Raw genomic sequence first — 26,616 nt, forward strand, 5'->3', positions numbered from 1 at the left:
CTGGTAGGAGCAGGGGAGAAAAGATTCTCATTTAGATACAAAATTTATATTGTTTACAATCTAAGTGAAATAAAGATTCAAGAGAATATTCTCTCTCTTGTCTTTTTTCTCCTTTTTTTTTGTAAAAAAAAAAAAATAAAAGTGCAGTCAAATAGAAAATAAATGCAGTAGATGCAAGCTGAGTTGAGGCAGGCTGTTAGTGATAGTGTGCAAACGTGTGTCTTAGCAGTTCATCTGCAAACGGTCGCAGCTTGGCCTCGATAAAAATCCGTTTCAAGAAATCCCGAGCATGGTCGGACACATGAGGTGGTAGCTGGGGGTTGGTTGGCTGAGTGGCAATTTTAAAGATGGCAGCCATTGCTTCGAACTCTGCCCACGGGGGCTTCTCTGTGAGCATTTCTACCACTGTACAACCTACGCTCCTGAAACAGAGGCAGAAGTGAAACAGCAGGTTACAACAGAGTCATGCCCTTCTGGGAAAACAAGCAACAGCAGAGAGCGACTAATACACCAGAAATCAGTAGTGTCCACTTCAGGCTACAGAGCAACCCTTAGTGGAAAACAGGGGGTTAAAAATACTGAAGTACAGCTATATCCTTTTTCTCAAATTGTACAAATCGCTACCTACATCTGCACTTCATTACTTCACTGGGCCAAAAGCTACCACCTCAGTGAAGAGTTAATTAGCTATTTCTCTAGGCAACACCAAGTGCTTTGTGGCACTGCTGGCTGGTACAGGCCTTGAGGGCTGCACGGCCCTTGGACCTGAGCTCTTCAAACACCTGCAGGATCTGAATGCATTTGCTCTGTAAGGTCTAAACAGGAATATTTTGACCTAAGAGTATAAAGTGTAATTTGCTAGCTCATTAGAAATGCACAGGTTATCACCAATGAGTAATGCACAAACATGAGGTGGAGATTGAGAAGTGTAAAAGCATATTCCAGTGTTACCTTTTAGTTAAAGAAACTGAAAATACACATGGATGGCTAAACAAAATTTTAAGATCCTAAACAATCCTTGTATACAAAGCTTATGTTTAAAGGATTTAGGAAAACAGAAAGGCATCCATATGGCCAGAAAAACTGTGTTGCCAAAGCCCTACAAGATCCTCCAATAACAAATGATACTGCAAAATGGACAGGCTGCAATAATTCCACTATCTTGAGAAACCTCTATGGTTTTTCAAGATTCTTGCAAGTTTTATGGTTAGACAGAGGTACATTTCTTTCCACAATAAGGATTCACTGAATGACAGAACTTCAGTATTTTTTCTTAGTTTTAACCAGGACTTTCTCCATCAAAAAGCATGTATTAGCCTTGGTACAAGTACTTCTCAAACATTCATTTTTAAAATTTACCTTTCCCTCTTAATTCTTAAATATTTAATAACAACCTAAAGAAAATTAATTTTTATACCTCCCATTTAAATCTGGCTAATTCATTCTTATGCCTCATCTTTTCATCTTCTACCTTGCATCAAAAGTGCTTGAGTTTCATTACAGGACATTGACTTAAATGATGCTTCAAAGCTTCACATTATCTTTCACCCAGTACATCTCCTGGATTTACAGACAGTCTGGTAATCCTAACTTCATGCAGGGTCAGTTCAAAAGGTTCTCTTATAATCCCTAAATCAATGGGCTGAAGAAATGCCAAATGAAAAACTCCGAAATTTCAGTGTTATACTCTCCAAATATGATTGTCGGTGCTCACATTTGCCACCTTCTTCAGCTTAAACCCCAGAAGGAAACACTCCAACTTCAAATAAGGAACAATTACCACTCTGCTGAAAAAAGTGCCCATTCCAAAATCATACAATCACAGATGGGTTTGGGTTGGAAGGGGCCTTAAAGATCACCTAGTTCCACCCCCATGCCGTGGGCAGGGACACCTCCCACTATATCAGACTATCAAAGCCCCAACAAGCCTGGCCTTGGAACACTCCAGGAAGACTTCCACAACTTTCCTGGGCAATCTGTTCCAGTGTCTCACCACCCTCATAGTCAAGAACTGCTTCCTAATGTCTAATCTAAATCCACCCTCTTCCAGAAAGGACACCTTTCAGTAGAGAAGTTTTTTTTTTTAACATACCAGATATCTGCTTTTCTGCCATACCCTTCTCCACTAATAACTTCTGGACTCATCCAGTATGGAGTTCCTGTGACAGACTTCATTCCTGTACCAGAGAGACAGATAGTCTGCAGCCGTTTGCTGGCACCAAAGTCCCCGAGCTTCACGTTGCCTGCTGAATCTCGCAGAATATTTGCCCCTAGAAGGAAGGCAACACAGTGTTAAGTTCAGGGAAGGCCCGTTACCATTTTAGTGTGGGAAACAGTAACAGAAGTCTGGATTTAGTGATACAATGCAAGATCAGCCTGGTATTTCAAGCCAGAGAATTTACTTTCTTTGCTTATTCTACTCCAGGGTTCAGAAAATAATGAATTGTATACATTGGTTTGCATCCCATGTTTTTCCCAGCAAGTGCCAGTCACTTGCTAAAGCCTTCCTGGCAAAAGAAGGAATGTGCTATACAAGGAAAACAAAAATAAATGGGAAAGAAGTTTCCACACAACTGAAAATACCTGCATACTCTATTAAAGCAAGATTTCAAACTGTTACAGATTTGTTAAAAAATGTTATCTGCATCAGCATGTACAAATTGACCATGATCTCTCAACTTTTTTGGGAACAAAATACTATTATAACAAAGCAACAGGAAAATTAACTTTTAGGGTACACAACAGCATTGTGTTCAACACGCCTATTTTGTACGTCATCTTTCTACATATTTGTAACTTACTCATGGCAGCACTTGCAAGTCACCTCTATCTGCAAAACAGAAAATGTATACTTCCTCAGGTTTCCCAGCAGCAAAATGGGAGAAGCCTGAGTCACCTCTGCCAGGTTTGTCTTGTGACAGAGAAATGCTGGGTAACTTCTATACAATTGATAGATACAAACCCCTGTAAAAATAAACTTTAACTGATGATGCTTTCCTCTGCACATTCTACTTATTTGTAATGATGTAATCTTTTGATATATTAAAAACTATTAATACTAAAATAAACACAGGAAGAAATAGACTGCAATTGTTTTAAAGAGAGATAATATGGAAACATTTTCAGAAGTCTGCTAGAACATCACAAAGATGCTTATTCCCCCTCCCCCTTAGGTTACAGCAGTGACAAGAATAAACATTGGAAAGCAGACTCATGAACTTTAAGTCAGTGTTTTGGGATTTCAAACTTAGTTAACATCTTAGCGCTTCACAGAAGACTGGAAAAGCATTTGTAGTAAAGAGCATGAACTGGGGACAGAACTATCATTACCTTTAATATCTCGATGGACAATCATATTGCTGTGCAAATAGTGAACTCCTTCTAAAATCTGCCGTGTATATTTTCGAGTCACGTTCTCTGTGAGTGCTCCATATGACTTTAGTTGGTCTTTGATGGAACCCTATGGCAAACAGGAGGTATAAAACACTTCTAGAATCACAAATGGGTTAATACTATAAGCTGAACTTAAATTTGTGCCTGAAACGTAGACATTTAAAGTTACAATACTTTTCTAGATCAACATAGAAGTAAAGATATAGTTTTACCTCTGTGGAGAAAAATACAAACTCTGACAAATGAGAGGCAGGATAGAAGAGTCACATAATGAAATATTTCATTATAAACTTTAAAACTGTCAAGCAACTGAATATTCCAGCATGATGTTCAGAAAAAAGATGACGGCAGTAATTTATCTCAAATACCACACTCACCTGTTTGGATGGCTGAATGGTTATACTCAAGTTGGACAAAACAGATGCCATTTACCCTGCTTAGTTTATACTCAGGAAATTAAAAAGCTTGTCAAGAAAAAAAATGCTCCCTGCTGGAGGATGGTACTTCATATAAAAATTAAGAGGTAAGCAAGTCCTGGCTTAAGATAATATTATATAAAAAAATTCATGGTTTTGCAACTCTTTTTGCATAACCTGGCTTTGTCACACATAGTTACAAATTAAGATTACTTCTGTGACACTGTCCTCCAAATCTCAGAAAAAAATTCAACCACCTCCCTAAGCAAAGCCCAGAACTCAAAAAAACCCCAAACCCACAGCTTTTCTTCTGTGGAGTCTCACAGTGAAGTACAATGCTGTAACTATTCAGAAATACAGAGCTTGTGTGTCTCTTCTTATGCCAATATCAAACACAAAGAACTTTTGTACAAACCACTCTGAAAACCCAAACAAGTAATGGAGAAGACAGGCTGCTGTGAGCCCTTGCCAGTACCCATCTTTGGCATATTTTTAACTTGGGTATTTCTTTTATGTCTTTGTGCTCTTCTGCAAAAGCTGTCTACTTGGGTGCTTGTCATACTGCACTGAAATTATGGTTGAAGTGGACTGGCTCTCTTGCTTACCCCAGGCATATATTCCATGAATATAGAGAGTGTTCTTTCTGGTGGATCTCTCAAGAAGCCGTAATACTGAACAATTCTTTCATGCAGTAGATTTTTCAGCAACTGAATCTCACATTCAAGTGCATTCACTTCCTGAAAGGAAAAAACAACAAGACTTAGCAAGCGTTTTGGGTTTTTTTTTTAAACCAGGACAGTATGTACACATGGAAGGGTTATGCAAACTAAGTAACAAAATGTTATGTTTGCTTCAGAGTGCAACAGGTATCAATATGTGTATGAAATCAGTGATTATTATGCAACATGGCACAAGACTCCAATGGGTGAAAAAACCCCTTTACATCTTTGTAGTGGAATAATTAGCATTAATTCTTAACTTTTCAAGGATGACAGACTATACTTTAAAAATGCCTTTGTGGACTACTTAGTGTTGTAATGAAAAACAAAGAAAATCATCAAAACATATGGTGTGCATAGTCTAGAGCTATCTGAAATACTAAGAATTTTGCAAACAGGAAGATATTTTGAAACAAAATGTACAGTAAGAGGCTGGAAAAATACTAACCCACAAATTCAAACTTGACTGCATTCCAAATTTCACCTAGAATTATTTTATCAAAACTTACTTTATATCCAGACTCACTACTCTCACATTCTGAGGTTAGAAGGAAGACAATGTTTTACACTGAGAGGCACACAATACAAAATGCTATGGCAACTGAGGTCACAAAATTGTTGCTACAGAAGAAACTACAGTATTTTATGTTTAACATTTCCAAAGCATCATCAGTTGTTCTATTTTAAGAAAGTAGCAAAACCAACTACACTAGAAAGCTACAGCACAAATGATTCTTGGCTTTTTTGCTTGATCTTATATCACTAGTAGCAGCAACTATAGCTGGTAGTTAGTCAGTTCTGCAATCATGCTTACACCCACTGTCTCCCCAGCCTTGCTCCCCACAGTGTAGAATGCAGTCCTAAGGCAGGAAAAGTAATAATTCTTTTTCCATCCTGTAAAAAGCAGCAAGTACAGTTTGGAAAAAATAAAGAGAAAATTGGTGCTACTTTTAAATAGTTTATCTCCTCAAGTGTCCAGTATTTAAAGAAGTTCCATTTTAGAGAATAAACTGACAGCTAAACTTTCACTCATCAGAGAGAAAACCAGTGAACAGTAGCTAGCCCTGATGCCCACAGTTTACTAAAAAAACCCACCAAATCCCTCCAAAAGACAAAAAAGATAATCTCAAATTGTCTTCATAGCCAATCAAAATATCCTTGACAATTATTTACAGGAACACTTAAATTAGTAAAGGATTTTCATTTTATAAATGGAACTTGTTCTTTTCTATACTAAAACTATTCTATGCTAATTCCTGTAAGTATAAATAATCATCTATTTCAGAGCACACTCCTTTCATGAATTGCTTAATTTTAGATACTGAGACTACACCAAAATAAGTTATGTATGTTCACTGCACAAGGATATGACCGACAATTAAAAAAATGGCACGTAACATTAAAATCATGTGACCAAACAAAACAGGATTCCTAAGAAGGACATGAAAACACATCTTGTTTTCCAACACCATCCTGTTCATGGAAAGGAACAGCAATCAAGTCTAAGGCACATTACTTTAGAGAAAGCCCTTTACAAACTCTCTCTTTGGTATCACTTACCTTGCTGGTTTCTGGACTATCAGGATCAAACTGAACTTGTTTAACAGCCAGTTCTCTTCCGGTATCAGCATCATAACACAGATATACGCGGCCAAATGCACCTTGACCCAGCAGTTTACCAAGTCTCCAGTTAGTTGGAGCTCGTGGTGCTGAAAATATAATATGTTTTTGTTTTCAAATGAGCTTGTTATTCAGCTGTTCGAGATAAACTGGTATACACAGAAAATTTTTTAAAAGACTACATTTTTCAACAGAGACTGTGCACCCTAAGCCTCCCCATATCAATTACAAAGATCAAAAAAAACCTCCTGCAAGATGGAAGACATGAGCTACAAAATAATTTGTGGTGCAGATACACATACTTGAAACAACTAGCAACAGCTAATCTGAAAAACAGAAAAAGCATGTTAAACAAACTTAGAAACATTTATTTTTTTTTTTTAATGGAGGCATGATTAAAATGTACCAGCTACTGAAGTCATCCCAGAGCACATTTCCTCCTGAAATGCCACCACAGATACAAACCAGTTCCACTTAGGTGCATAATTTATCAGAAAACTTGACCAGCATCTGCAAAAATAGTTACTGCAACCTACATAACCCTTCTTGGGTCCTCCAGAGTATAAGAAATAATAAAAAATATTTCTACAGTGTTTTGTTGCCACAGATGTAAATCCCATGTGAAAAACGACATGAAGGCTGGCATAGTAAGCAATGAAAGAAATGTAGGAGTTTGACATTTTCCTATGAGAGATGTAACAACATATTATTCAACTCCAGTATTTAGATGACACACTTTTGATATTATATATCCACTCGAATGGTAAGAGAGTTTGACAGCAGAGGACACAAACTGCCTGTAACTTACAGCGACTCGGCGGGCTGATGTCCATGACTGACAAGGTGGGATTGTCTATGTCACTCCCCCTCCTCCTCATTCGGTTGTCCTCGTATTCCGGGGTAAAGACGCTGCTTCCGCTACTGGTGCTCAGCGAGTGATCAGTGGGACTGAAACTAACAGGCGATCGGAAGCTGTTCCCCTGAGTCCTTCTGGCTCTTGGAAAAGTTTTACGACCTTCAGTGATTTACAAAGAAAACTAATGTTAGACTACAAAAAAATACTGTGTGCATGCAAATACTTTATGAATTCCACACAATGTAGTTCCCAGCATATGATAATGCAATTTACCAGCTTAGCTTTCCACCTAGAAGAAAATAAACGTTCATCACAGACGTACATAAGGATTACCCCTGAATCAAAAACTGGTTTAATTTTAAGTGACTGAAGTATGGACCAAACTCTGAAGCTGCTCTGAAACGTAATCAGCCATGCTTCTTTTGATGCTGCACAGGATACAGTTGACTTTCTGGGCTGCACATACATATTGTTGTCTCCTGCTGAGTTTCTCATGAAAGTATGGTACGGGTTGTCCAGGGAAGTTGTGGTTGCCCCATCCCTGAAAGTGTTAGAAGCCAGGTTGGATGGGGCTTTGAGCAACCTGGTCTAGTGGACAATGTCCCGGCCCATGGCAGTGGGACTAGAACTCGATCATCTTTGAGATCCCTTCCAAGCCAAATCAGTCAATCAGATTCTATGACAACACACTGCAAAATTACAGACAGCAGCAAGTTAAGTGTGGTTGGAAATCAGTTTGAACATAAAAATCAAAATTCACAGTGATATTACTAAGTTGGAGATGACTGAGACATCCAGAAGATGAAATTCACAAAGTAAGTACAACATACATACTTACTGAGAAATTAAATGGAAAAACCACAAAGTGAAGTAATTCGTTGGCTAAAAGTTGTGTTGAAAAGGATACAGGAACTGTAATACACCACAGACTGAACAGCAGTCAGCATGGTGAGTACAAAAAAAAAGGTAAAGTGTCATTCTGGAATGTATGAACATGACTGTTACATATCAAGTTATAGTTACTTTACTTGCTACGTTTGACAAACTGGCCAGAAGAACAGCCTCAGCTTGAGTACTCTATTGAGCTTTGGCCAAAACCAGGAAAAAAATAAAAAATGAGGCTTGCAAAAATGTTTGAGGTATGGATTAAGGCTTGAAAGAAAAGTAAGGACAGAATACAGATGTGTGTGTTGTAGTGTAACATATGGGCAATGACCAGTTTTAAACTGTGTTAAAATGAAGTAAATAGTCACTAGCTTCATTTGCAGGAAAACTTATTTAGAAGACAGAGAATCTATCCTTAAAGATAGCAAAGTAAAGAAAATTAGTACCTCTTCTCTTAAAATCAATTTAGAGTCTATGTTAAAGTCAGGGTGACTTTGTCTTAGAGCAAGGGGCTGGACCAAGGCTGCCTTGCAGTTCTGGTATTCCTGTGATTTCTGTAATAGAATTCCATTTATTGCTGTGCTCATGCCATACAGCAAATGAAACCATCTGGTCTTTGGAGAAGTTTCTCCTTAACATATCTAATCTCGTGCTTGGCACACCCTCAAGGCATCCTCAGTCAATCTTCAGATGTTGCTCTTTCCTTCCTTTGGAAATTTAACATGCATTAAATTTACATCAGTGTTATTACTGTCCAGATGAGTTTTGTGGCCACAAAAGCAGCTGCTGTCTTGCATTCCAACAATTGATTTCACCAGCTAATTGTTAACTCTAAGTTTAAACCACTGGTCTTCATTTTATTTCATCTTTTAATCTGAGAAGCAATAGAAACTCCACTGTATTTGGGTTTTTTTTAAACAAGTCAAGAAATTAGAAACTAACTGACATACCTATTTTGGATGGAAAAAGGTCACAAAGGTCATAAGCTTATACTGGATGACTTGTGCATGTCCAAAGATAGAGAACATTTTCATAGCTGTGCATATGAGTCATGAATTTTGTAATCTGTTACTGTACCAGAGATAGGACTGCTCTGCAGCTCTATCAATCATTAGAAGTTTAGCAAGTGAGTTTGGAGAAAGAACTTAAGATTTCCAATTCTTCAGTATTTTCATTCATTAATATTTTACAAGGTAAGTTTTCCTCCTTCACTTTTTGAGGAAAGATTAATAAAGAAGAACTCCTGCAGTGTTCACACTCACCGTCATTGTAGTCTTGTTGATGATATGAAATATGGTATCTTCGGGGGTAAGTCCCCCCCTTTCCAAATTTCTCAAATATTGGGATATCATACTCTACTAGAAAATAAACAGATATATTTCACATTTTAAAATGTGACAATGGATATTCAATTAATAAGAGTGGTATTACAAACTTAAATATGGGGGAACATTATCAGAGGATATACTTCAAGTTCAAGCATCAGAGCAAAAAAAAGATTACAGGCCAAAAGCCACAAATCTAACAAATCACAAGAACTAAACAGACATTCAGCCAAAAGTTCCAAAGGATCAAGAATTTAACATCGTAAGTGATTTGTAATCTCTTCCTTAGAAGAATGTCAGAGGACTGCAGCATGCCTAATTACTCCAGTTTTTAAAATAGTTTCTAGAGGAATTCTGGGAAATAACAGTGCACCAGGAAAATTGGCAGAAACTATTAAAAAGAATAAAATTTAAAGATGCATAAATATGAATGAGCCAACACAGCTTGTCTTACTAAAAGACATTCAATAAGTTCTCCTAAAAAAATTACTTAAGAAAAAAAGTATTAATAAGATAAAGGGGAAAGTCCCTCATGCATAAATAATTTGTTAGAAGATAAGTACGTAAGATGGGAGTAAATAGCCAACAGTCCCACAGGAATCTGGGCTACAACTCATGCCGTTTAATTATGCTTGAATTCTCTGGACAGAACAATAAATAGTGAAGTGACAAAATAATTGAGAAATAAAGCCAATGGAAGGGCTACAGAAAGCCCTTAGGAGTCAACATGACTAGATGTTAAAACGGCAGATTAAATTCAGTGTAGGCTGGTGTAAAGGATTGTGATAGAGAGTTTCAATAAAGCAGCAGCTGAACACGCTGTATTGGCTAAGAAGGAAATTACATGCTATAAATCATTAAGATACACTGAAAAACATTTTGGTCTACTCCATTTCAAGGGGTTTAGCAAAACTGAAAAAGATTTAGAACTACAGAGATGATCAAAGGTACAAAACTGCTCCCCATAAGGAATGTAGGCCTCTATAGACTAGAAAAGCAATAGCTCAAAGGGAAACCTGAAGAGGTCTATAAAGAAAAACTCCACAAAGGGCATATTTCTTCAGTAAGACACAGTAAGTTACACAAATTCTTGTTGCAGCACACTGTTGATACTGAAAACGTTTATGCAAATTTATATTGGGACTGAAAAAAATTGTGGAAAGGAAAAAAATCCAGCAAATCAAACAAAAGCATCTTGCATTGGCCAAGCCCTTAAGCTACACATGGCTAGGAACATTCTGAGGAAGGAGGGCTTGGGCAGAAGCCTGGGTCTTGGTGTGACAGGGGAAAAGACTAGGTCAGATGGACAAGTTTTCTGACTCTACCTATTATTCTGTTTTTTACATGTCAAATAATGAGAATATTGAATATGGAATTAATGATAGCTGATAATCCCCTTGCTAAAATATCAGAGCATACCATAAGAAAAAAAAGAGGAAAAAAAAGAAAAAATATTGCAACATCATCTTATTATAAAAGTAACTGAAGTAAACAAATCCATGTAAACTAGATTAAGATGTTCAAAGGCAAACTTATTTCTGACATTTCCAATTATTTTTGGTATTTATCTCTGGCATCTAAATGCCTGTTAAACATAGTCTCAACTTTCATTGAGAAGTGATGCAATCTATTAAGCACTCTAGAATGGATAAAGCTTCAGAAACAAACAAAAAAAAGAAGTAATGAAGTATGTAATAGACCAAAAATCATAAAACCCAGATTCACTGGAAGATAATTATTGTTCAACAAAAAAACTCTGTTGTGAGGCATGTCCACGAGAGATACTCGGAAGCACTTTCAAGGTTAGCCACTGCACTTTGTATCCTGAGCCATGGACAACAACTTGGATTCAAGGCAGATTATCATGTGAAAACAGCATTGGGCTGATGATTAATTGATAGGCACAGCACACATTTCTCCTTCAGCCCTTTTCTTTGCAGTGCTTTCAATTCCAGTAGTCATGAGCCCTTCAAAGCAATCCTCATTTCACATGAAGGCTCCATGCACTGGCTTTGGCTGGGATAGATTTAATTTTCTTCATAGTAATTGGTACAGTAGTATGTTATGGATTTGTGACTACAACAGTGTTGGCAACACAGGGATATTGTACTTACTGATGAACCTGGTTCACAAAACATCTAGGCTTATTTTGTTTCTCACACTGCCCCACCAGTCAGTAGGCTGGGGGTGCACAAGGAGCAGGGAAGAGACAGCAGGGACAGCTGACCCAAGGTGACCAAAAGAATACCCCGTACTGTATGTGACTGTGCTCAGCAATAAAAACTGTGACAAAGGAGAAAGGGAGGATGTTTGGAGTTAGGGTATTTGTCTTCCCAGGTAACCATTAGGTGTGACGAAGTCCTGCATTGCTAGAAATGGCTCAACATTTGTCTGCTGATGAGAAGTGAATGAATTCCTTGTTTTGTCTCGCTTGCATGCATAGCTTTTGTTTTACCTATTCAACTGTCTTTATCTCAACTCACAACATTTCCCCCTTTTACCCTTCCAATTCTCTCCCATCCCATTGCAGGGGAGCGAGTGAGCAGCTGTGTAGTACTTACCTGGCTTTTGGGATTAAACCACAACTCTCCAAAATTAAATAAAATAACCAAGGTTATGTACCAACTTAGAGAGATATTACAGTCCAGTTTAAGAAACTGTTGTGTTCCCCTATCCACTGCATCAATTTGCTTATTTTCAGCGAGGCAGAGAAGTTATACTATGCATATTAACAGTGGTGTTACACACAATAATATAGAAGAAAACTTTTGGAAGATCTTATATTTTATTATATCTTTTACTGTGTGCATTTGGATTAGATTTTGTTGCTTTGTTTCCTCCTACCATATGAGGCTTGTGTAATACAAAACCTCTCAATGTGAAATTCCTTTTTAAGCCCTATGATTTGCAAGAGGAAACTAGTCTGTCCAGTGATTTTGCCTACCTGAGAATTCCTGATGATTATCTGGATAACTCTGTGCTCTTGGCATCCGAGATTTGGGATAGTTGTCTCTGGAAGTGTAAAAACATACCGCATCTAAAACCTGCTGTTACTCTAGTACTTAAACATTAAATCTTACTGTCTCACAGTTATTTGTAACAGATGAAAAGTTATTGAGATATATATATTGCTGCACCAGTTTAAAAATGTGGTTCTCAATTTTGAAAATCAAATCTAACCAGTATAAATAACAATTCAAGATCAGTAACAATAGAAAAGTTTGCTTATTGAGCTTAATGTAGTGAGAAAGCAACAGACTCTGTTAATGAGCAATGATATTAGTAAAAACATTAATTATCACAAGTAAAGCTACAAAGGAGCACTGTTATGTATAATACCTTTATGGCTAAACACAAAGGTTAGACTGGCAAAATCTCTTATACAGCCTACAAAAACTCTTGAAGAAATTTAACCAAAGAAATGTAGAACCTTCTAACGATTCAAAATACTACTTCTTCTCTCCATGAAAGCCATAGGATTAAGAGAGTAATTTTATTGAGTTATAGAATGATGAAGAATTTTTTGGTTCTTACACAATCACATTGTTTCTTACCTACAGTTGGTATGTAACTCCCAGCCACCAAAAGGAATGGATGGGATTGCCAGTCAGAGCAACCGAATACAGTACATTTCCATAAACATACCAAAACAATGTCCTCCTTTTTCTGGTAAGAATTTCTCTAATGGGTAACAGAAGCTAAATGGAGACACAAAACCTACATCTTTGTAGGAAATATTTGAATGGGAAAAAAAAAAAAAAGGAAAAAGAGGTGACAAATTAAGTAGGTAAAAAATAACCAAGAAGGTTTGAAGAAGAAGCATGAGTTGAATTAAGATTGCTTTGTTAACCCTTCTTCCACTCATCCCTACCCCACAAAAAACTAAAAATCCAGCATTTGGTAGAATTTCTATCCTGTGTAGCTAAATAAAAACTGCGTGTATAACCTACCACACTTCATCCACAAAACTTCTCAGGTCTATTGTTTTCTTGCTCGTGAAATGGAGACTTGTAATTTAACTAAAAAAAATTATTTGTTAGACCAAATGTATTTGTGTCCTCAATCACATTCTCAGATGAAATGGTACTGTGAAATAGTATTGCTCTGATTAATTACCACAGGTAATAATTTCCAACTTTCTACCTTTCTAGCTATGAAAAAAACATTAATTAGCAGTATTATTTATAAAGCAGTTCCAAACAAGTAAGTAGCCAATCTGCACGACATAAGACCCAAGGTTATTTGCCTCACCAACTAAACAGAAGTATGGTCTGTCTGGTGCCTGAGAAACTGTGGACAGTGCCCCTCTCAAAACACATGATTCTCCTAACAGGTCAATCAAAACAGATATCTAGACCCACCACAGTAAACACTGCCTCTTACTAACTGAGAGGTTTACACATGGAAAAATAAGTGGGAAGTTCACAAGGAAACAAGGCAAGAGGAATAGACAGTAATTGCAAAGAAACAGATGGGACTGCTGAAGTCTTTAAATGCTTCTATACACTTCCTTGAATTAGCTACCCTCAACCTTGGAAACAGGAAGCTTACTTCATATAACAGTACCTGAGAAATGTAAATTTGATGGGGCTGTTCACTGCCATGCATCACATATATATAAGGCTGGCAAAATTAAGTAAAAATTTTTGTTACATTTCTGTAGGATCTGAAATCTACGTTTTTGTGTTTCAAATGCAAATTGTAAAAAAACCCAAACAATCAAGAGAAAAGCTATTCCTATTTTTCGTGCATTAGTAAGCCATTAAGTTTAAACAAGCTTTTATAAATATTCTAAAACTTACAGAAGACATTCTGGGAGAAGTTCAGAAATAGCTGTCATTGGAAAGCTATATTTTAAAATGGACATATTATGCAAATGAAGACAATGAGAGTAAGTATTTCTTACCCATCTAAAGGGCTGTCAAGTGATGGACAGCTTCCTGAGCCAGAGTTTTCAGGACTGCTCAAAGACAATGGATCCAGCATCTATCGAATAACAAGCAGAGAAAGACCAGCAAGTTCAATTTTTTATTTCTACTTTGAAACACCTATAAAAAACCAGAAATATTAATTACTAGAGAAAAATTAATCTGCCATAGTTAAACCTGCCTTACATTCTTTTTCTGCAAGTGATTCTGTCATTTTTGTCACATCTAACTAGAATATAGTGAAGGTATTTAATCCTGCATCATGCCTTGTACCTAACAAGTTGAACAGCTACAGTTCTCTTGTATACCACACTGTCTCTTAACATTGTATCAGTATCACCACGAGTACCTTAACAGAATAACAAAAATCAGGCCTCTGAAGGACAAAAAGCTGAGAGTTTAAAAAGAAAAAAAAAGTGGGTTTTGCCATTAAAGAAAAAAAATCTCGAATACGTCAGAGATTGTGATGAACACAATTTACATAGTCTCTGTAGTGGCTGAAGTTTGGCCAACAAGAGGTCACAGAAAACAGCTAAAACCAAGTACTGTAAAAAGCCTTTCAAACATTTCTCTCTGGTTAGGACTTCAACTGAATTATGCTGAATTTTAAATATAACTCAAGAGAAAATGAAGGAGAGAGAGAATGCACAAAATCTATAAACACACTCCCTTTTCATGCAACCCAAAATCCTGTGCCAAACAAAATAAACTTTCATGTGAAACTGAAGTTTAAAATACACCAAAGACAGGTTTTTTTTCCCTAGAAAACTTCTGATGACCTAGTAACTGATGTTCACAAGCTCTGTGAAATCTGCCCACGTATCAGTCTGAGGAAGTAATAAAGCTGACTATCCAGGCCAGATCTATCACATAATGAAACCAATCAATACTTTTCTGTTTCTTGAACTCTAATCCAGAGAAAAAAATATTATTGATAATAAAAGAACATCCTCTTGATTACTAGCTATTTCTGTGGGCTGACTTGTTTTGTTTGTCTCACACTGCCACCCTTGAAGTCTTAAGTTTAATGACAAGCAAATATCATTCCCTTCTCTTTTGAAGTAAAGCAACCAGGAATGTCTTACAGAACTATTTTTCAGAAGAACTGGGAATACAATCTAAATTTTGGATTACTGAATGTGACAATTTTACCAGCATGCCTCTCAAAACCAGAGTGGCAAGCTGATCTGTTCACCTTAAAATGAGTTCCTTCCTAAAATAAAGTTTGTTTTCGTATACTACATAGCAACTATTATTTTCTACTACAGTAGAATTTTCTACACCAGTCCAATTCAGAAGTTCTCCCTCCAATTTTTATGGTCTGTGCTGCCTCTGAAAGGTCCTGGGCACATATATTGCCCAGCACCAATCAAGGACTTAATAAAGAAACAGTGTCCAGAAAACAAGTTTGCATTCCACTAACTTGGACACGTATGTGATCTCTATATCAAGGAGTACATTTACCTCAGCAATCACACTCCTCTTTTCTTGTGCTGAATAAGTGGGTCCTGAGAGGGAAAAAGAACTGGTCTGCTGCTGGGCAGACCATGGCCCACATGGCCCCATCATCTCTTCTGTGAAGAAGTGTGGCAGTCTGCTCTCAGAGCATGACTAGCTGTGCTCAGACAGATGAACAGGAGAACAGAGCAAAATCCTCTGCTCCCCAATTCCCTTGTTGCCTTTGTGGGGCAGGCTATGACATATGTAGGCAGCATGCTCAGCACCTGCCAAGGTGATGTGGTACCTTAGGGGAAGGGAGCAAAGAGAGGCTGTGAGTTCCCAACACCTTAGTTTGGCCCTCAAGGCTGCTCAAGTTGAACTAACCTGGCTTCCTATGAAAGCAAAATTCCTGTATTCGAGCACTGTTGACAATTTCCACAGCAATGTGTACATAACAGGGCACATGTTTCTTGAATACTATGGAGTGAAAGAACATCTTGGGCCTCAGCTTGTCTGTGTGATTCACTAGTCAGTGACCAAAAATTACTTTGCCAAGGGCAAAAGTAGTAATTTCACTGAATGAATCCAGGCCTGGGCTGGATCTGACCATGTGGCTATGGTAATGAGTAACACCCAGCTCTGTAAATTAGGAGATTCAGTCTCTATTCACAGCTCAGTCATTAAAATTGTGCAACAAATTCCACAATCTCTTTTCCTCTATTTTCATTCTATCATCTGTCTCTCATTTAGTCAGCTCATAAAAACCATTGCCTCTTGCCATTTGTGAACACAGTGCCAATGTCAACAAGAACTTGAAGTGATTCGGGTAGGCAGAATGTTTTTTTTTCCTCCTTAAAATATCTTTCTCCATTGCCAATTCTGAGAGACGTTACATTCCTCTATCTTTTCCTGCTGTTTTTAAGGGCAATTCTGATATTCAGAGAACAGGATTTTTATTTGTGCTAAGAGTGCTGATATCCCACACCAATAATGCAGGGAATCAAGGAGAACAAAACAGCACACATTTGTGATCCTCACACAAAAATCATGGAATCACAGCCTGCTTTGGGCTGGAAAGGACCTTAAAGATCATCTCATTTGAACACCCCTGCCATGGGCAGGGACACTTTCCACTAGGCCAGGCTGCTTCAAACCCCATCCAATCTGGCTTTGAACACTTCCAAGGAGGGCGCAGCCACAGCTTCTCTGGGCAACTAGTGCCAGTGTCTCACCACTCTCACTAGAATTTCTTTCTAACATCTAATCTCAATCTTCCCTCTTCCAGTTTTGATCCATTATCCCCTGTCCTATCACTACAAGCCCTTGTAAAAAGACCCTCCCCAGCTTTCCTGTAGGGCCCCCATCAGATACTGGAATGCTGCTATGAGGTCTCCCTGGAGCTTTCTCTTCTCCAGGCTGAAGGAGGACATAGATCTCCTGGGGAAAGTCCAGAGAACAGCCAAGATTATCTGATGGCTGGAGCACCTCTTCAATGAAGTCAGTCTAAGGGAGTTGGGGCTGTTGATAATACATGACCGTGGAAAGTATTTCAGAGCTTCGTTATACCAGACCCATTGCTATCCCCTTGCATACCTCAACACAGTATCAAATGATTCCAAATAATTCTAATAGATCCAAACTCTTCTTTAAAACCTCTTTTAATTAACTGGAAAGGTTGTAAAACTGGTCTTGCTGACATATCCTTCTCATTTAAAAAAATATTTTTTTGCTTTCTAACGTAGACGTCTCTTGCTGTAATTCACATCTATCACTACCTCATTCAAGTGTCATGGAAATTAAGAATATTGCCTCCTTGTAGCAACATTTAAGGAACTAAAGAGACTAACAGGGAAAAAACAGATTCCACAATAACAATTATTTTAACCTTCTCTCACAGATCCTGTTTTCTAGGGTTGACAGTTTAATTACTTGTTCTTTCTAACATTTTCACATCCTTTTTCAACTACAGTATTTCATAAATCATCCTAACAAAAACTTTTAATTTTAAGAAAACACACACATACCTGATCCATACTTTCTGGAATGAATTCACCCTCACTGTTGATACTAGTGAAGGACCCATTTCGGGCCACCTGATGCAGCTCATCTGGAATGTATCCTGGGGGAGGTGAACTCCTATCACGAGTATTAGAACCTTTTGAAAGAAAAGGGCTAGTTAGAGAAAAATGAAAAATTTGGGGAAGGGCTGCCACAATGGTATTAAAAATAATTATATAGGAACAGAAAAAAAAATTGCCCACACATCTAGCTGGCTAAATTTCTTCTTCTGAAACAAAGTAAGACTCCAAGCCCTTCTTAGCCATGTCAACTACTCGTTTCAAACTGTTGAGAATTTCCATTTTTGTCTGCAAGAATATGAATACCTTTATTTGTAATAAAGGCATAAGAAATTGTTTGAAAAATCACACATTAAATTCTCTAGTTTAATAATTTGAAAGTAATATCACACCAACTTTAAAACATAAATAAGCAAAAAGACTGTATCAGTGCCAAAATAAGTATCTTAAATAAATGTTCACACATTAAGATTAAAATCATGGGGGTCCTAAAATTGAGAACGAAAACACATTGCCATATAAACACATTTTTCTGTAACTCATTCCTAGATCTGAAAATAAAGGGGTCTACTAAAATTCACTTTTTAGGAGACCCACCAGCAACTTCAAATAAGTCTACATAGATGTATTTATTTGTGATGTTTGGTTCATTTTCTCTACTATGTGTATTTAAACCACCTTTGTCTTAAAATTCAAAATCTACTCCCCTGAGTGCAAACTACTATAGAGTCATTGATGAGTAAGAGAAATTCAAGGAGGCTGTGAAGGGAGCAAGGTCTTTATGAAAAGAATATTACAAAATAGGTTTTACAATTAAAGCTATTGAAATATGCAGCTTACCTATTACAGATAGTCGCCTCTTTCTGTCTGTCACACCAAATACTGTATTGTCTAAATCTTCCAGTGAGGGCAAGGGTTCCACATTATTTACACTGGGTGACTGAAAATGTATACGTATTACAAACTCCAGCTATTATTTTATACTTCTGACAATGAAAATGCTTCACAAAATTTTGAAGGTTTTGTGCAGCATATTTTTCAAGCAGTCAAAAAGAAGCTTGTCAACTTATATTAAAAATAATCTATTTTTAAGATAATTCTTAACATTTAAAAACAATTTTCAATATGTACTAGAACACAATTCCTATCAATATCATGGCTGTGTTGTGTTAGCTAATACCACAGTAACTCAGTATTTAGCCTATATAGTCCATTGCTACTGTTTGCTACAATATTTAACTTGCCACAGTGGAGTGTCATCCAATATATAACTTTAAGAACAGCTCCAGATAGCTCAGTTACTTAAATTCTACGTTCTTCTCAACTGTTTAACATTAATATCTTCCTACTACTTAGGGAAGGCAGAGAGAGAAACAAGCTCTAAGAAAAAGTTAAGACTGAGTCAATACAAAATGCTAATAGATGCTTAAAATTAACTGAAAAAGCTAATAACTAAAAAAAGTCACCTTTAAGAAACGATACAAATTATACTTCAATAAAAAAACTGAGGAAAAAGACATGTCAACTCATACCTGTGTATTTCCATGTACTACAAGCAATATCTTGAGGCTCTTCATATGCACACTGCGGTCGAGCAATTCAATAGCTTTGTCCAGGTCATCCTGTGTGGTTAATGGAATGACAAGCTACAAAAAGGGGGAAAAATAATTTTAAAAAGAGATGTCTCACAAAGGACTCAAGAAAGAAATCAGGAAATCAAGTTCAGAGAAACAAAATTATGCTAACTTTCCATTCATTCCATTCAGCTTGAAAATAATGTTTTAAATATAATGCTCCAAATCAGAACCAAAACATCTTAAGTTCAGCCTTAACTCTTCCTTCAGATGCCTTCAATAGCTACAGCACAGTGGAATAAGTCTTTACAATGAAGAAGCAACCATTTTATGTATGTACAATTTAAGACCCTACAAGTCTCAGAGAAATGTGCAATAGTATCAATGCACTAAATTACTGCAAGTCTTTCAGATAAATAAAACTAAGCCCTACTTTCTAGAGCATAAAGCGTATTTTTGTATCTCACAATATTATAAGTATTTGTTTGAAAAACTTCTCCACTGAAAAACATTATTTGCTAAGGAAGTATATCAGGCATGATGTGATCCACATAAAACTACTGCAGTCCTCACTGTGCTCTTACTTGGATGTAATTAGAATTAACTTGGCATACATGTATCTTTAGAACAGAAAATGTTACGTCATTGAAGTGCGGTTGAGATCTGAACTCTATAATGATTAAAACTGAGCTTATGTTTCAGGACTGTAAATTAAAACTTCTGCTTGTAACAAACGAACAGCTCAACACAGATTTAAAAAAAAACAAATTCTACTTGTCAACAATCTCAGTTAGTGTTGTTCAAATAGAACATTAGTTGAAATACAGTACTTTTATACTAAAAAAAATAGCAATGAGGGAGGAAGGTACTGGTAGCCAATAAGTGTACTTTTAAGCTGCAGTTTTAATGCTAACAAAAGGTTTCCAACCATCACAGTTCTGAAAGGTGATGTAATGACTTGCCAAACAGAAACTGACAAGCAGAAAACCTGCTCAAATGCCTAAAAATCTATCAGAGGAAGGAGCTGAGGCTAAGGCATCTTTAATGGCCGTATCTTCTAACCTTCCTCATCTCCAAAAGCCTTCTTCAAGAATTCTGTTTTAAGGATCAGTTTTAGAGGAGTGCCTGCTAAGGTAGTGAGTAACCAACAAACAGCAATTGCAGGCATTTTCTTCTGCAAATATATAGATTAGATACAGCAACTGTGTTGTGCATAACCAAGCACACGAATAATCCTTCATGTGCTTTGCTGACTCAAGGCAAAAACCAGAGCTCACTCTTAAGAATGGATCCTGAAACTGTAAATATATTTCCTATTAATAATTCCATCTCTACTTCTAAGGCAAAGCTGGAAGTAATATTGATCAGGCACAAGTGGCTGGGCTGCACTAGCACTGTTCCCAAGAACACTCTGTGAATGAAACACTTTAAGGGGAGCAAGAATTAAGCCTAGCTGTCCAACCTGAACATTACTGAATGCAGCATTCTAGCAGTTACCTAAGATTAATCCTTTAAAAAGTGAACAAGGAAGGATAAATGTTATTTCAAATTTACAAACAAGACAGAGCTCAAAAAAGTAAAGACTCTCCCAAAGTCACACACAGGATTGTGACAGAGCACAAAGACAATTTACCCATTCCCAATCAAGTCTGAGACACAACTAATTATAAGATAGGACTCTCCTCATAAAATATTTCACACATCTGCTGCCCATGCTAATTTAGACAAGGCTTACATATTTGATAACACATTAGAAATCTGGGATTTTGTCACATGAATATGCTTTATTACAAGAGTGGTTCTCATTGCTTACAAGAGCAAATTTTAGCCTTAAAATAATCATTGTACAAGTAACTGAGAATGTAGAAGACAAAGAATATTACCTCATTATTGCTGTAATGTAAATCCATAGTCTGTCCAAAAGCAACTTTAGCTTTAGCTGCAAGATCTTCAAGTTTAACAGGCCTTGGTAACTGCAGAATCCTGAAACACAGTTTAAGTTATAAAGAATTTTTGTCCATTACTGATGAAAATCTTAAGAATGATCTTAGAATGGAATTTATTACAAAGACAACCATAAGAGGCTATGCTTTATTCACTGTCCTCCATTTTTGAGTCATTAGAAAAAAAGAAAAGCAGTGAAAAAGTTACAAGGCATAATCATGCATAAAATTAGATCTCATTATGACTATATTTTACTTGCTTGTGTATGGCTTCTCGCTTAACGCTCTGCATGCCTCTATTCCAGAGGCAAATTCTCCGAAACCTGGAAGATTTTCTCCTTCAGAAAACTAAGACAAAGGAGCACCCACAGCTGACAAGCATAACCATCTGAATGAAATTACACCCACAGTCCCCATGCAGACACATCTGAGGCAGGTAACTAAACATCACCATCTTTAATATACACAATAAATATCACGCTCAATCTGCTGAAGTCCATCACTAACTGCCCTTCAGTGTACTCCTGTAAGAATGGTGCAGTTGTGCATCAATAACTTAAACTTTAACTCAATGTCTTGTCAAACCAAATAGCCCAAAATGCCTGTAACTGACCTTTTACTATAGGAAACTATTGTATTACTTGAGACAACACCATTAAACAGTTTTTAAAAGTGACTAAGGTGGTGAGGTACATTCACACTGGAAAAAGGAACGGTATTTATGAAGCAGAAAAATTAGCAAAGGATAATTTTCCCTTTTATCAGTGTTTCAGCTGACACACTGGTTAGAGAACAGTATTTCTGAAATGAGACTAGAAACCAGGCCACTTCCAAAGAAAAATAATTTTGAAAAAAAAAAGAATTCTTAAAAAAATCCCCACAACACCAATTCTCATTGTAGTCAAGTTTGTTTAGCAGGTGTGGAACTTTGCCCATCACACTGCATATTCATTGGTACAGAGTGCCACATTCACTACTGAGAGAAATCCTGGAATCACTTCTCTTTTATACTTCCCTTTTTAAAAACCAGTGAAAAAGCCATTGCACAACGTATTTTTCTTGCATAATTATTTTATCTTTAGATCTACATGTTCTGGGAACAAAAGTATTATAAGTCATGCTGAGCAATGAGCCTGAGCTGCCCAGTACCCCGGGGCAACACACTCAAGTTACTTGGGACAGTCCAAGACAGAGCTCAGCCCAGCAGCGTAAAAGCTTGGGGAAAGTATGTTTCCACACACTTACTTTATTCTTGTATTCATATAAAATTGACTAACTTATTCCACTGTGAAAGTGAATTAAGATAAACTGCAAAAATGCACTGTCTATGCAGACTGGCACAGAGTAAATAGTTTCAAATTCATGTTTCCCCTTATTTCACAAGAAATTGCTAGGTAGAAGTGTCCTCAGTTTTCAAAGCTTTTCAAGATTTAATCCAAATCACTTATAGCACTCAACCCTTCCCAATGCACTGATACATGTGATGTTCAGAAAAGTGACAGAAAGAAGCTGAAGACTGTTAACACCTGTTTTACCACCTCACATAAAGAGAGAGCACACACTGTACTCAGCATGGATACACACTATGCCCTACTGCACATCACACAAAAGACTGCACCAAAGCAGCCTCTGCTTCATCCTGAAGCAATCTTTACTTAAGGAATTTACAATTTCTATTGACAACTTGTGTCATTAGCACATTATTTACTTTTTCATTAAGTATTTTCAAAGATCTTATTCTATAATCGTGTCACTGTAGGTACAATGAAGGTTTATGCTTTCAGAAAGAGACAGGCAAAATGAGCTGTTCACAAACCAGTTCTGCACAGAACTACAGATCAACTTCTATACAAGCTTTAGAGCAGCCATCAGAGCAGAGATACAGAGAGGTAGAATTTTGCATATTTTAAGCACGTGTATCATTAATCTCATATTCAAAATTATCAACAGAAACAATTTAATTATGAAAGTCTGATATATTTTCCTGTTACAGTTCTCAGATTGGTTCCTCCAAAGCACAATTGATCATTGAGCTTTAAGATTTAGGCTACTTCCTCTGGGTGTTACAATAACAATTTATTATAATGCATTTATTACTTACATGATGTAGCAAAGAATGTATTTGCTGGTCTACTTATATTTGAGATCTATCCTCATTAGCAACTATCTAAGTAATTCTTCTAAGCTATAAACATCTATTGGAAGGGTAAACAAATTAAAGATGTTACATGGGACATAATGACAGTAAGATACTTCTGCATTTATGTATACTTAGAGCTCACATTTTAAACATGTTAATTCTCCTTTTCATATTGAAATCAAATTTAAGCTCAAACCAAATGCACTCAGATATCTGAAACATTTCAACCAGTTTATCTGAAACTTTGATAGAAGAAGCCCAACCAAATTCTATAAATAATAGACTCTTTGCTTAGTTCCCACCTTACCTTTTTTCACCTCGATGTTCAAATTTGACTCTAACATCATTCTGAAAGAAAAGAGATAAAGAAACCACTATTATTTGTTAATCTCCTTTAATGAAGGTCAGAAAATCCCATTCAATAATCCTACACCAGAAGTAAAACTCTTAAGCAGTCTCTATTAATTTTCTGTTCTTTTCTGATATACAAAACATTTTAAAAACCTACGTCAGCTGATGTATCTGAAATAGGCTTACAGTATGTTAAAAATACAAAAAAGTACTCTGAAAGTATAATAAATGCTCTGTAAATAAACATATTTTTCTCTAAAAATATATTTTAATATTATAACAGATTCAAGATTTGAAATTCAGTGTGGAACTGATTACCAAAGAATTCATCATAAACAGGCAGGTAGACTGAGCTATCATAACAGGTTTTCATGTGCACTTCAGAGCTGAGCTTTCCAGGCTTAAGAAACATATCTGGTTTCATAAGCATTACCATAGAAACCCACACAAGTAATTAAGCCAACATTCATGCAATCAATTTCTTAGTAACAAAGATATCTGTAAATACCTGCAGTTACATGAAAATAAAATTGTTTTGCAAAATAGTAATTTTAAGAATCAAATTTTGTAGTCAACTATTGCAGGAAAAAATAAGGCATTCAACCAGAGATCATATCCAAGTAACAATGGTGAATCTTCCAAAAGAAATACTCAATTCACAAGTGATTACTTTCAAAATTCCAATTCAAACAGAATGACAAACATGTATTCCCTCCTCACCACCATCACATTTAAACTCAGAAATGGCTCAATTATTTTTAGTCTAACTTCCAAAACATTATATTCAAATAATTTTGGATTATATATACTTTTCCATCTGTGTTCAGTATCTGAAAAAGACAGAACTGAAGAGAACTCACATTTCTAGCATATGAACAAACAAAAAATTGAGGCTGAAGATGCAGTAGAGAAGTACATTTTTGTACTTTAAGTACATTTTTGCTGCTACACTGCCAGTCTTTAGTAAGATATAACTGATAACTGGACAATCTAGCATACCTATAAAATTCATCTGAAAGAAGCATTTCAAATAAGAGATGCTAGTACACCTTGATATTTTAAAATACTAGTCTAATAGTACTAATCTAATAATGAGAACAACAGCAATAATTAAAGAATATACACACAGTGTTAAAACACCCCTATGATCTCCAATTTATCAGAATCTGTGTCATTTAAGCATACAAAGTGATCTGGTCTCTAATGCCACCATTTCATTTTGCTGCTAAATTAAGAACATGAACAAAGAAAATGGCAGTACATGTGGGAGACTAACAGCTCATTCTGGTATGCTCACTGGTCTGGCAAAAAAATAATTACAGAAGTCACAGCAGGACATTCTGTGTCTAGTAGGTTAGTAAGGATAAAGATTACCTGTTTTTTAGGTGAAGATGACTTTGGTTTTCCTGTTTCTTGCTGAGGCAATACAGGACGACTGGCCTTGTGAAGCACAGCCAAATCCTGCATGATTGAATTCAAAGCTTGTTGCTCATCTGCTCAGAAAAAAGACCAGATAAGACTAGTGTAAATGATTGCTATATTTGAAGTGAATTATTGCCTCATTTCACAATTAGGCAGGCATTATTCTAAAATCTTAAAGTCCATATTACACTTCAATACATAATTGCCAAATTTAAAAAAAAAATACGGCCATGTTGCAAACCTTATGATTTTATTTATCATTAACAGTGCTTAAGGAAATGAACAGCTTAATCATCAAATGCATTTAAATGGCAAGTTTAAAAAACTTAAGTCATAACAGTGATTGATAGAGAAAAAAAAAAGGTCTATCTACTTTGCTCCAGATAATGCCTGTGGAAGAAATGTTAACCAAAATTATACTCCCCTCACCCAGTTCATAATATTAAAAAAAAAGAAAAACATGTGATTTTTAATAACTTTTCCTGTATCCTGAACAGGTACAGTCATGCACATATGAAGCATAAACAAACTCCCAGAGGAAAACCTCCACTGTCCCAGCATCTGCTGACAGCCCACAGAGGAATTAAAAAAACACAAAGCAAACAAGCCTAAACCACCACAGAACTTTACCAGGGCTGCAAATACAGGGTTTTTTAGGGCTTGCAGGAGTACTTTGTAAGGAGGAACAGGACAGTTTAGGGGAAGGAGTGCTATGCAGCTTAGATTTCAAGTTCATACAAAATCCTAAATTCTTACTTCAGCTGTGATGGCCTCAGGTCATGCTAGACAAGGTTTACTGCAGAACTGGGATGCTCCTTTAAACAGGAAAGCATCCGGGAGCTCAAAAAACAGTACATGCATCACTAAGGAAAATCTATTTGTCACTAATAGTTTGTATTAACTTCTTGCCACAGCAACAGTTCTATACTCAATATGCATCTAGAACACTGGATAACAAAATTTGTCAACAAAGGTGTTGATTATATGCTTTCATGCTAGTTCACTATAGATACGTTTGTTGAAGAATATATTGCTAAGTGCTGTGATCTACAAAAACAGTATTTCTCAAGCACAGACATAAAAGAACTCAGCATTAGAATCACCAAGCAGGCATTCCAAGTATTCAGCAATTAAGAGAATTCCTTTTCACTCTACTAAAATATAACCAAATATATTTACCATATCAGGAAATTGTAGGGTTTCAGTATTCTAATTTAATAGATTCTGAACAGATCAGAAAGCTGGTCTGAAAATGGGTAACTTGGATCATCACTCATGCTGTCATTATTGCAAACTCTACTAAGATATGAAAATCTGTAAAAGCAAGTTTTACTTGCAACACTTAATAGCAGAACTAGGGGATTCCTGCAGCTCAGTTACTCCTTTCTCATGCTAAAACTCTTCATAACTTGCCACAGTAAAAAAACTTATATTGTGTTCTATCCTTTTCCAATGTTCCACAATAAAAAAATAACCTGCTCTTTCAGCAGCTGGTTGGAGGAGGTTTAATTCCCAGTGGTCACTAG

General features: G+C 36.5%; 1 protein-coding gene across 1 annotated transcript; it reads right to left on the reverse strand.

Moving 5' to 3' along the window:
* Positions 1-130: 130 nt before the first annotated feature.
* MAP3K2 (mitogen-activated protein kinase kinase kinase 2) lies at positions 131-25,135 on the reverse strand. The gene is made up of 15 exons (XM_009996056.1): positions 25,043-25,135; positions 23,625-23,665; positions 21,118-21,217; positions 19,193-19,306; positions 18,501-18,600; positions 17,607-17,737; positions 14,121-14,200; positions 12,159-12,226; positions 9,152-9,247; positions 6,957-7,163; positions 6,089-6,237; positions 4,415-4,546; positions 3,331-3,460; positions 2,093-2,270; positions 131-422 (listed from the first exon to the last, which is right to left on the reverse strand). The coding sequence occupies exons 1-15, from the start codon at positions 25,133-25,135 to the stop codon at positions 197-199; spliced, it is 1,845 nt and encodes a 614-aa protein (XP_009994358.1). The 3' UTR covers positions 131-196.
* Between the last annotated feature and the right edge of the window lie 1,481 nt (positions 25,136-26,616).

This window comes from Chaetura pelagica, unplaced genomic scaffold (assembly GCF_000747805.2).
Source record: "Chaetura pelagica isolate M959 unplaced genomic scaffold, ChaPel_1.0 scaffold3, whole genome shotgun sequence".
In the NCBI taxonomy this organism is placed as follows: domain Eukaryota; kingdom Metazoa; phylum Chordata; class Aves; order Apodiformes; family Apodidae; genus Chaetura; species Chaetura pelagica.